The 12,098-nt window shown below is 35.4% G+C and overlaps 1 protein-coding gene across 4 annotated transcripts in view; it reads right to left on the minus strand.

Moving 5' to 3' along the window:
• The window catches only part of AFTPH (aftiphilin), a 69,925-nt gene that overhangs the window by 32,096 nt on the left and 25,731 nt on the right, over positions 1-12,098 (minus strand). For 3 of the 4 annotated variants that reach the window (XM_058551092.1, XM_058551094.1, XM_058551095.1), the window contains exon 2: positions 6,489-8,452. In XM_058551092.1, the coding sequence (XP_058407075.1) occupies positions 6,489-8,420 (1,932 nt within the window). In that variant the 5' untranslated portion in view covers positions 8,421-8,452. Of the gene's footprint in view, positions 1-6,488; positions 8,453-10,580; positions 10,685-12,098 lie in introns of all 4 variants that reach the window. The other variant, XM_058551093.1, reaches the window with a different exon arrangement.

Genomic DNA, 12,098 nt, shown 5'->3' on the forward strand with positions numbered 1-12,098 from the left:
TATTTGTGTCCAGTGCTAGAAGCCTCAGGAGAAGGTCTGCTACTCGCACAGAAGAGCACTTGTGCTCAGAAAAGTTCCTACCTGCCAAAACTACTCTGAGACCAGAAACTAGCCCAAAGCAGCAGCTTTGCTCTCAAAATAGTTTGACAGAGGAGTATATAGCCAGAACTGGGGGTATTCCCACACAAATTCTCATTTGCACCCCTATTACTTTCTCCTATTCACCAAAAAATTCAGTTGGCAACACTATTTCTTGTACCTTTGAAGACTATTTCCCAAGAAGTTCATTTCTGAGATTATTCAGTAACAGTTCTCATTTATTGAGCACTTATGTGCAAGACACTGTGCTAAGCACCTTTACATACACAATTTCATTTTATCTTCATAATGAGAGTTTTCAAGTAAGTACTATTATTCTTCTCTAAATCTGAGGTTCAGTTAGTGCTAAACCTGGATCTGAATCGAGCACTGTGACTCCCGAGTCCTGCTTCTAAGCAGTGTACTATACCCAGGGCCAACTTAGGCAGTAGGCACAGGGCCTAGGACCCACAATAATTTTAGGGGTTCATGAAAACATTTTAATAGCTAATATTAACAGACTCATCTTTATACTGTTATAAAATACAACTTTAAATATTTTTTATTGGGAAGGGGCTCACAAAAGTCATATGTGGCTTTGGCTATACTATTCTCCAAAGGTACACTGGCTTTTATAGCATTTCTCTATCTTTCCCAATTTTCTCATTTCTCATATATTTGTTTTCCTATCAGGGTCCTTTAATACCTTGCATGTGTCTATAATTACTTTTATTTCTTTCCAACCAGATAGGATTTCTGGGAAAGCAAAAGTGATTAACTACTCAAGGGTTTAATTCATCAAATGGGCCAAAGCATCATGCATGAATTCACTCATACTCATTCCCAGTCCTGTCATATCTCCATGTCTGGGGTTGGAGGAAGAAAGACCTGGGGGATATAAGCAGCCATTTCATTTTACCCACTGGTGCAAATAAGTCAAATTATCTAATACAGAGCTTCCCAATCGGTATGCCTGTGATTGTGATTGGTATGCCTCAATCACAAACAGGTTACAACTCTTCCAAAAATCCTGAAAGCTATATATGAACATATGGTTTTCCTCTTGTGATGGTTAATTTTATGTGTCAACTTGACTGGGCCAGGAGGTGCCCAGACATCTAGTCAAACGTTATTCTGGGTATGCCTGCGAGGGTGTTTCCGGATGAGATTAACATTTGAATTGGTAGACTGAGTAAAGCAGACTGTCTTCCCTAATATGAGTGGGCCTCATCCAATCAATTGAAGACAGCTTGCAGACTAGATCTTGGGACTTCAGCCGCCATAATTGCATGAGCCAATTTCCTATAATAGATCCCTTCCCTGCCATCTATCCTCCTGGTTCTATTTCTCTGGAGAACCCTAACACACCTTTATTTTATAAATGACTACATTTGAGTATAAAAAGATTAAGTGTATGGAAAGTCTCATTCAGTTTCCCAAAGGGCTGTGTAAGACAGCAGCTAGGATCTTAGACTCTGGTTCTTATGCCACTCAAACGCATATCTCCTTTAAAGTATCTTGTATTTAAGGTAATTCCTAAAATTCCTTCAACGTATTTCTAGTTAGTTTTCCTTTCTTCCTTAAGAACAGAAGTTGATTAATGTCAACAGTTTTAATACTGATAGCATTAGTTAGGTCTTGCTCTTAAGTGGAGGTTTAGAAGAAACATAAAATTCACTGGGTAATTTAACCTTCCATTTAAGAGGATACCTTATGCCTCACCACCATGAAATATTAAGTAAGATATCAAGTGAAATCTATAATTGTATACTTATCAATCCCCCATTTCAAGCTATATAAGAAGAGTGACCAATTGTAATATTTGCCACGCTCTAAAAAGATGGTTTGCCTTCTCTGCACAATTTCTGGATAAATTTAATAAAGTATTTCTATCTCTTTTAGAATTAAAGACCAGAATTTCAAATTTTCTGAGGGAAAAATAACAAAAGGAACTGTGATCCAAATACTTCAAATAAATAAAGAGCTATCAGGTCAAAATTTTAATTTCTTTTTTTTTTAAATTAAGATATAATTGACATTATATTAGTTTCAGGTGTACAGCATAATGATTCGACACGTGTATAGATTGCAAAATGATCACCACAATAAGTCTAGTTAACATCCATCATCACACATAGTTAAAAACTTTTCTTGTGATGAGAACTTTTAATATCTACTCTCTCAGCAACTTTCAAATATACAATACAGCATTATTAACTAGATCCACCATGCTGTATATTACATCCCCAGGACTCATCTATTTTATAACTGAAAGTTTGTACCTTTTGACCACTTAATTTTGTTGCTTACTTCTGTGTTCAGTCATAAGTTCACCTACAGAAAGGAAAACTTGCACAAATCTTAGGTAGATGATTAAATAAACAAAGGTGAAAATGTAGGGTTAGTTACATTCAGTTTAAGAATGCTGACTTCCTGGTGAACCAACCAATAACTTTGTCTCAAAATAACATAAGCTAAAGTATTAGTGATTCTGTTCTTTTTCCTCTTTGTGATACTTAATTTTTAAAGCTCTCAAAACAAATCTTCATCTAATAACACTTCCCCAGTAGCATTATCAATTAGATGGCTAATAAGAAAAAAATGACTCATAGTTTCCTTTTCTATAGCCAATTAATACAAAGAGATTACTTACCAGTTACCCAAATTCTCAAATAACATCCAGAGCAATATTTTTAAAATTTTACAAAAGCTCAGAGTTAAATGCAGTGCTTATGACATTGTCTCCTTTACCATACATCTAAGAAAAAGTCATCTTGGCTATTTCAATCAAGGTTCCTTCCTGGAACATTAACAGGTTAAAAAAAGAATAAAAAAAACTATTAAAATAATACACATAATGGTCTTTTGGAAAAAAAGACTGCTTTAAAAGTAAGGAGGATTTTGTTTTTTTGTTGTCGTTTTGTTTTAAATCTTGGCCCAAAAAGTGAAGAACAGTTTTGACCTCTTTCTAATTTGTACAACAGAGATACCACTACTTGCTTTTCTCCACAATTTATAAGATTGTAAACAAGAGAATGAAATATACTGAACTCTGGGTTCTCAGAAAAAAATATTCACAGAAGTGAAGAATATTTTTCAATAAATGGTCATATATGGCTTTTATATCAAGGCCTGAAACTTTTGAGGCCTGCTGGACCCACATCTGCGACTTAGCTTGACTAAGAACATTTTACACATTTGAAAAATTTCTTCTTGGTTGACTTTTCCCTACCTAAGTAACAAATTTTTGCAATAAAGCTGCAATAAATGATTGTCTCTTGACCCAGGGAAGACATTTTATTAAAATGTTAAGATATCCTTTTGGTAGGCTAAAAAAAGGAAAGTACTAAAAAATAGGGACCTGGACAATGTCACAAACCAAATATAGTGAAAAGTAGAAGAAATCTGTAATGACAACTACACCATTTGTCTCACTTCACAAAACAAAGAATTGTTCCTCATGTTTGTTTAATCGAATTAACTGAGCTCTGAATTTTAAAAGACACAACATTCTGTCAAAGCAGAATTTGGACAAAACCACTCGATGGCACTCTATTCAGGGCAGAATTGTTGCATCCAGGTAAAATTCAACAAGAACAAATCATTTTAAGTTTTACCATTAAAAAACCTAACGTTTACTACTGTCATTAACATGTGAGGATTTTTGTGCTGTCTCCAACACTGTAGCAACTAGGAGAAACATCTTAAGAAAAATATTAATAAATCTAATCATCTCCTAGAGGACTAGATTAATGTACTTTTCCATCAGATTCCGGAAAAGGAAGAAACTGCAAGCCACAAGCCTCCTTCACAACAGCAGGACAAGAATGAAAGTCACTTCCGACTCAGTCCCTTACTCAGCAGGGCTTACCGTAACATTTCCCTACCTCGACTTCCTTCCAAACTTCTCCTCCAGCTCCTTCCAGCAGTTTCTCCTTTCCAACATCCATTTCCAAGTTCTGCTCATTTTACATAACCCATTCAACAAAAATAAAAGCCTGAGGACTGAGCCAAACAAATCTCAAGAAGTCTTAAGGCATCTTGCCATATCTACAGTTTTTGTTTTATTTTTACAAAATAGAATCATACTACAAAATTCTTACTTTTTAGTATTTTTCTCATTCATTTTAAAGTTTACTGCCATTTTATCTTCACAAAAGTCCTTCGAAGTAGATTTTATCTCCTTTTTACAGACAACTGAGTTCAGAAGTAACTTGTCCAAAATCATAAAGCTTATAAGAGGCTGAGTCAAGATTTAAACTCAGATCTGTAAGATTCCGTAAAGCCCATATACTTTATTACTTCCTGTGTCTAGTTACCAAATTATATATAAATAACTTCAATCAATTTGTATGATGCAAAAAATTCCCCCTTTTTTTTTCTTGCTGAGGAAGATTAGCCCTGAGCTAACATCTGTTGCCAATCTTCCTCTTTTTTTCTTTGAGGAAGATTAGCCCTGAGCTAACACCTGTGCCAATCTTCCTCCACTTTATATGTAGGTCGCTGCCATAGCATGGTTTGATGAGTGGTGTGTATGCCCATGCCTGGGATCTGAACCCATGAACCCAGGCCGCCAAAGTGGAGCACGCTGAACTTAACTACTACACCATGGGGCTGGCCCCCACAAAAATTCCTTCTTGAAGTGGTCGTACTTTTAAAAATTCATTATTGATGTTAAAAATTCTAAGGCTATAAATTAAAGATCATCCAATATCACTGTCACCCTATACTCTAGTAAGATAAAACTAAATAGGGAAAGGATTAGGTCAAAACTAACAGTCTTCTGGTTATAATTAGTTCACTCCTTGTTTAAAATTGCAAGTTTCTGCCTCAATAATAAGTTACTTCACAGGAATAATACACATTAGCCAAAGCATGTAATAACTGAATTAGTAAATTAAGCTATTGAGACACTCAAAGTGAAATGAAAAGTGATTAGCTGAGCACACCAACTGGTAATAACATAATTTCCACAATATCTTAATGTATCAAAGGTATCAAAGCAATGATGTATAACCATTTCAATAAACACTTAGTCTTTGGAAATACTTCCAATTGCAAATGGTTTGCTTAGAAGAAAAGATAACTGGAGAAGTAGAGTTCGTAAATTCTGATTTTATTATAGGTATCCTTAAAATAAGCCTCTGGACCAAGTGTTACATATATCAACTGTCAGAATAAAGCAGTGATTTTCAAGGGAGTGCTCTCTTCCACATCCCTGGGGTTGAGGAAAGGTTAAATTTAGCACAGGGTACAACTCAGGACTGGGAACAACCTGGATATCAAGCGGCACCTCTAGGGGCTACTACAGGTCAAAATAAATCTTTTTTTTTTTTAATTATTTTATTTATTTATTTTTTTTGTGAGGAAGATCAGCCCTGAGCTAACATCTGCCAATCCTTCTCTTTTTGCTGAGGAAGACGGGCCCTGGGCTAACATCCGTGCCCATCTTCCTCCACTTTATATGGGACGCTGCCACAGCATGGCTTGACAAGCGGTGTGTTGGTGCACGCCCAGGATCTGAACTGGTGAACCTCGGGCCACTGCAGCGGAGCGTGCACACTTAACCGCTTGTGCCACCGGGCCGGCCCCTCAAAATAAATCTTAATGAATCTTCTCTGAAAGAGTCTGAACCAGAAAAGGACAAAGTATAGGAGCTCGGGGGTAAAAATATTCTCTTTGACATACCTACTCCCCAAGAAGAGTAAACATAAATGTACATCTGCAAGAAATTATAAGCAAATAAATACAGCCACAATAAGTCAACCTACGGCTGTTGCTTGCTCTAGGTCTTAACCTAAATCTATCTCATACCCTCACCCCAGGTCTTTTAGTAGCTGTTAAATTATGAGGTCCAAATCTGCTTTTTTCAAATTCTTTTTCTGTCCTTCAATTCCCTCTCAACGCAGGTTGAGATTTCAAATTCTACTTGTTCTCTCCTGCAGTTGAAACTGTACTTTAATTTCCTAGGTCTTCAATAGACAAAATTGAGACATTATTTTCTGAATCTTAAAAAAAGTCATCTAAATCTCAGTTTAACCTTCTTTTAAAATCACTGTAAAGGTAAAAACTGAAGGATTCACTGGAATAGTTAATTAGCTTATTAATGAATTTTTACATAAGTGGTATTTATATTCATCAAAAAACCAAGTTGATGAATTTCTGTAAATATTAAAGCAACTCACTGAGATAAAGAAAAATCTTACCAAGCATTATTATAGAACTGTCTATTTAAAGTTTACCAAACGGTTGTGAAAAATTTAATTAATCTACAAATGAGGCAAGAAGCAATATATATCATAAAGACTCCTTTAACAGGGACACAATTTAAAAACATTTTTTGAAAAGCTGAATTAGAAGCCTCCACAGCAATTAATATCTTACACAAAACAGAGAAAATTAGTAAATACCTGAACTGAAGTGGCTGTTTCCTGTAAATGGCCACCAGCAACTGCTCCTTTGGGAGTTGCTAAAGGGACACTGTGCGTTTTGGGGGTTCCTGGAGTATCAATCTTTTCATCTGTCCTATGTGACTGCCAGGCTTCCTTTCGATGATGAGATTCAGTAGCCTGCTGGTCTCCAAAAGCAGCCCAAGAGCAACTATCTTTCTGTCCATCCTCAAAAGCATTCCAATCTACAGCTTGGTTAGGACCAGCTGAACTGAAGTCTGCAAAATCATCAGAGTCTTGAAAAGCAGTGCAGTCATCTTGAATATTTGGCACAGAATCAAAATCTCCAAACTCACCTTCTTGCCCAATTTTCAGTTTTGAAACAGGGTCAGTGCCTATCCCAGTAGACTGTCTTGCCAACTCACATTCCTCTGATAAACTATCAGAAGTCTGCTTTAGGTCTGACTCGGTAAATATAACTTCCTCTTGGCAAGAAACAGCATTCGTATCCCCAAATTCTCCAAAGTCATCACCTGGTTCACTAAAATGTGGAAAGTGCTCTGAGGATTCTTCAAAAGTGACATCACTCATTGAATCTTGAGTACCAGCAACAAAAGGTGGAGTTGTGCCACTGGCTGTGCCAAAGTCACCAAAATCATCCTCATTAGTATCATTGCAAGTCACAAAGTCGCTACTACTATCACCATTTTTTATACTTATAGAATCATCCAAAACATTTTCTTCTGTAGGATCAATGCTGGGGCTTTGGGAATCAGTAAACTTTCTGCTTTCTTCTTTGGAAGAACGAACTTCATCATCAGCATCAGAAGTTTTAATAGAATCCATGCATAGATCAGCACATTTAGAAGTAAATAAATCAAGTTTTTCCTCAGTTTTACATTGTTCTCTCCTACTGGCTTCTGAATCATCAGCTGAGTCTACCAAACTCCAAGCCTTTGATTGAACACTTGAATCTAAAAATTCATCCTGTTGCAATGTTGGAAGGCCTTGTTTTTCAGTACTGAAATCTCTGGTACTCATTATGCTTATTTCTGAAAGACAAACCTGATCCTCTCCATCAGTGTCTCCTTTATCGTCAAAGCTTCTACCCAAAGACAATTCTTTTACGGAATCCAGTTCATTGACTCTATTAATTTTATTGTTTTCCTGAATGGTTAGTGCTTCTCTCTCACTTAAAATTGCACATCCTATTTCTTCTAGATGTATCCTTTCCTTTTTGGAAAATGTGGCAAAATCTGCAAATTCCTCAGCAGGACTAGGGGCACAGTCTAAATTATACTCAGTACTATGAGTGCTAAGAGGCTTTCGTCCTTTTGAATCAGCTACAGTGTCCAGATCATCTATTCCCTGAGGATTTACAGTTTCCAATACTGCAAATCCATTTGTTAGAATCTCCAGACAAGGAGGCTTTTCACCATTGCAGCTCTCTAACTGCTTGTTTTGATGAACAACATTCGTATCAGTTCTAAAATCTCCTGGAGAGAAACTTTCAGGTGTTCCAACATTCTGTCTCTGCTCCTCTACTTTATTTAAATATCCTGGACTTTCTATGTCCTCAGTGGAAGTACCTAAAATTTTAGATGAAACTATTTCTTTGCTGGTGGTAGAAAGTAAAACATCAGACTGTCCTTTCACAGGAGAGGAAAGTTCAGCAGTGATGTCCTTATCATTATCATTTTTAATAGACTTAAAGCTTGTAAGGCTATCTACTTTTTCTGAGAAATCATGAATTGGCATAAAATGGTTTGAAGGTACAAATTCTTCCTTGGGAGGAGTATAACCTGGTGTATCAAAATCAACAAACCCCACACCAGAAGGGCTAACTTCTGAAAACCCACCAAATTCCCCAAATTCATCATCATCATCATCCTCAGCTCCATTGTCTAGTGGCGGTGGGGATGAAGAGTACATTCGAATGATGTCTGGCTCCATTGTTCAATTGCTTTCAAATAATTAATTTACACCTGAAAAAAAAAAAAGATTTTTTTTGGAGGGGACAGATTACATATAACAAGGTCTTTCAAAATTCTCTCAAAGCTACCTCAAAACAATGCAAATTTACAGTGCTCTGTTTTGTATCTTTTAAACTATTTTTCTCTTAGGTAGGATTACTTTACACAGCTATAATATAATGGCAAAAAAAAAAAAATTCTCTCTTCTAGCGCATGTTTCCAAGGGTATTGGTAGTATATTACTGAATTTGGGGATTCCAGAAATTTTTGAATAAACACTTACAAAAGAACATCTACAAAATGCTCTCTTGGGTCACTTGCTTGTTCTCTTAAGCTCTTCCCAGTTCACTGGGGACTCAGGGCTTGCATTATGGATTTATATGGGTTCTTTATAAATAAAAGACATGAAAATTTTATCTTTAGTAACTGCTACAAATATTTTTCTCACTTTGCTTTTCAATGTTTATTTCTGACCCAAGATAATTTTTTTGTTTTAATAGACTTTATGTTTTAGAGCAGTTTTAGGTTCATAGCAAAACTGAGCAGAAGATATAGAGATTTCCCATACGTCCCTTACCCCCATTCATGTGGAGCCTCCTTTATTATGAACATTCTCCACCAGAGTAGTATATTTGTTACAACTAATGAACCTACATTGACACACCATTATTACTTAAAGTCCACAGTTTATATTAGGGTTCATTCTTGGTATTGTACATTCAATGGGTTTGGACAAATGTATAAAGACGTGTATCCACCAATATAGTATCACACAAAATTTCACTGCCCTAAAAATCTTGTGTTCCATCTATTCATCCCTCACTCTCCCCTGCCCCTGATAACCACTGATCTTTTTACTGTCTCCATAGTTTTGCCTTTTCCAGAATGTCATATAGTTAGAAAATATAGTATGTAGGCTACATATTGTATGACTGGCTTTCCTCCCTTAGTAATATGCATCTAAGGTTCCTCCATGTCTTTTCTTGCTAGCTCATTTCTTTATAGCACTGAATAATATTCCATTGTCAGTATGGACCACAGTTTAAGTTAATTTTCTATAACTTTCAATTTTGAAATCATTTAGGGACTCACAAGAAGTTGCAAAAATAGTACAGAGCGTTCTCATGTACATTCCACCCAGTTTTCTCCAATAATATGGTAAATAATAATACACGATCAAACCAGGAAACTGACATCAGGATAACAGTATTAACTCAGCTACAGACCTAGTTTAGATTTCACCAGTTTTTTCTTTGTGTGTGTGTAGTTCTATGAAATTTTATCACATGTGTAGATTAGATTCGAGTAACCATCACTACAATTGGGATAAGAACTGTTGCAAAAATAGTTCAATAATATTCATCAATATAAAGAAACTTTCTTGTGTTACCCCTTAACAGTCACACCCTTCCCTAAACCCTAACTCTTGGCAACCACTGATCTATTCTTTATAATTTTGCTACTTCGAGAGTGCTAGGTAAATGGAATCATACAATATGTAACCTTTTGAAGTTGGCTTTTTTCACTCAGTTTAATGCCCTTGAGATCCATCCATGTTTCTGCATGTATCAACAGTTCATTCCTTTTTATTGCTAAGCAGTATTCCACTGTATAGATGTGCCACAGTTGGTTTCTCCATTCACTCTCTGTAGGACATTTGGGTTATTTCCCGTATTTTACAATTACAAATGAAGCTGCTATGAACATTTGTGTACAGACTGTAATGTGAACATGAGTCTTCATATCTCTAAGATAAATACCTAGGAGTGAGAATGCTGGGTCACATGGTAAGTGTATGTTTAACTTGATAAGAAACTGCCAAATTGTTTTCCCAAGTTAATTTTTGAAAAGTCAAATCAATTGATCTTTTCATTAGTAATTTTCTTCATTACTCTGCTATCATATTCACTTTTATTTTCTTCTACTTTTAGAGTGGTTTTTCCTTTTTTTCCTTTTAATTTTTAGTACATCTAGAACTTATTTTGGTGCATGATCTAAAGCAAGGGTCTAAGTGAATTTTTTTTCTAAATAGTCAAGCAATTATCACAATCCCACTTATTGAATAATCTTTCCCATATCCATTAGTTGATGATATCTTCTTTTCTTATATTCTTAATATTTCTTACATTTTAATACTTACATGGAATCTATGTCTCTGGGTTATTCTGTTCCTCTGTACTAAGTCAAAAGTGCCACAAAACAGACTTAACAATAAAAGCAAAGGGAGGAATAACAACCAAAGTCCTAGAATAAAACCAGCCCATAAACAATGAATTGATACTTTCTCCAATTCAGTTGGCAAGTTAGATACATGAAGAAATGTTTACTACAAAACTCAACCAGTTTAGCAAGCTAAAAAAAAATCACTTTCTTACAACTCTCAGAATAAACTTTCATAAGATCTTCCAGTTTTAGGGAGAAGGTACATTAGAAACCATATATTTTAATTTAGAAATTAGGAAAATGAGGCCTACTGGTGAGCAACTTGCCCAAAGGTCATACAGCTGGTTAGTAGAGAATGACTTCAGAATTTTGAAAAGGATCTTTGAGGTCAATGACTGGTCAGCACCGAGAGTTATTTGAAAGAAATGAGCAAGTCATGAGAAAAGTAAAAGACTACATCGTAATATATCTGCTTTAAATTGTCTTCCTCACAAAATCAGTATCATAAAGAAGGAAGTAACTGCTTTAGTTCTGAGATACCTTCTCTAGGATGCTGATTTAAAGAGAAAAGGAAAAAAATAGTAAAAGACACATATAAACCCTATTTTCTTTCTTTGTCTAGAGATAACTAGACAAAGATTACTCCTTCTAATGTTTATTGTACAGGCTAATCTGATCTCTAACAGTTTCCTTGTAATTATGATGTTCCTATTTTTTAAAAATACCCTCTGATCATTAACGAGAGTGTGGAGAAAGGGACACTTGCACACACATACTGCCGGTGGGTGTGTAAATTGTTACAAGGCTTCTAGAAGGCAATCTGGCTATACTCTACAAAAACAGTAAAACAACTCCAAAGAGATTATTTGAGTAAATTATGCTATATTGTTACAGTAGCATACTATGTAGCCAATAATATGATGATTTCTTTTTTTTTTTAATTTAAAAGCATTCATAATGATGGGAACATGTCAAAAGGACGCAAAAGCTAGCTTGAATGGGTTCCTACTGGTTAAATCGGGGACAACCTGAGCATCAAAATACAGATAATAATGGATTATAATTCACTGAATAAAATAACAAATTATCAGTCCTCAGATATAAACATGTAAGTGAATAAACTGAAAGTTAGATAAGGAACAAGATATTGCATAGTTTCAAAATACCTTCCCACAGCATACTTAATTATAAAGGGAAAACGTGTAAGTCTACAGTGGTGAAGCCTGACACTTAATCAAGTGATCAAAGTGAACATCATTAATAATGGGAATATAGAAATCATGCATCACCTGACAAGATACAATGAGAAGAACACAGGATCACTTCTGGAATATTCCTGCCAAAAATACATAACCTGAATTGATTCATGAGGAAAGTTCAGACAAACTCAAATTGAGAGACAGTCACAAAACAACTGGCCTGTAATCTTCAAAAGTATCAATGTCATGAAAGTTAAAGAAAAACTGAAGAACTATTCCAGATTAAAGATGACTAA

Source organism: Diceros bicornis, chromosome 12 (assembly GCF_020826845.1).
Source record: "Diceros bicornis minor isolate mBicDic1 chromosome 12, mDicBic1.mat.cur, whole genome shotgun sequence".
NCBI classification, from domain to species: Eukaryota; Metazoa; Chordata; class Mammalia; order Perissodactyla; family Rhinocerotidae; genus Diceros; species Diceros bicornis.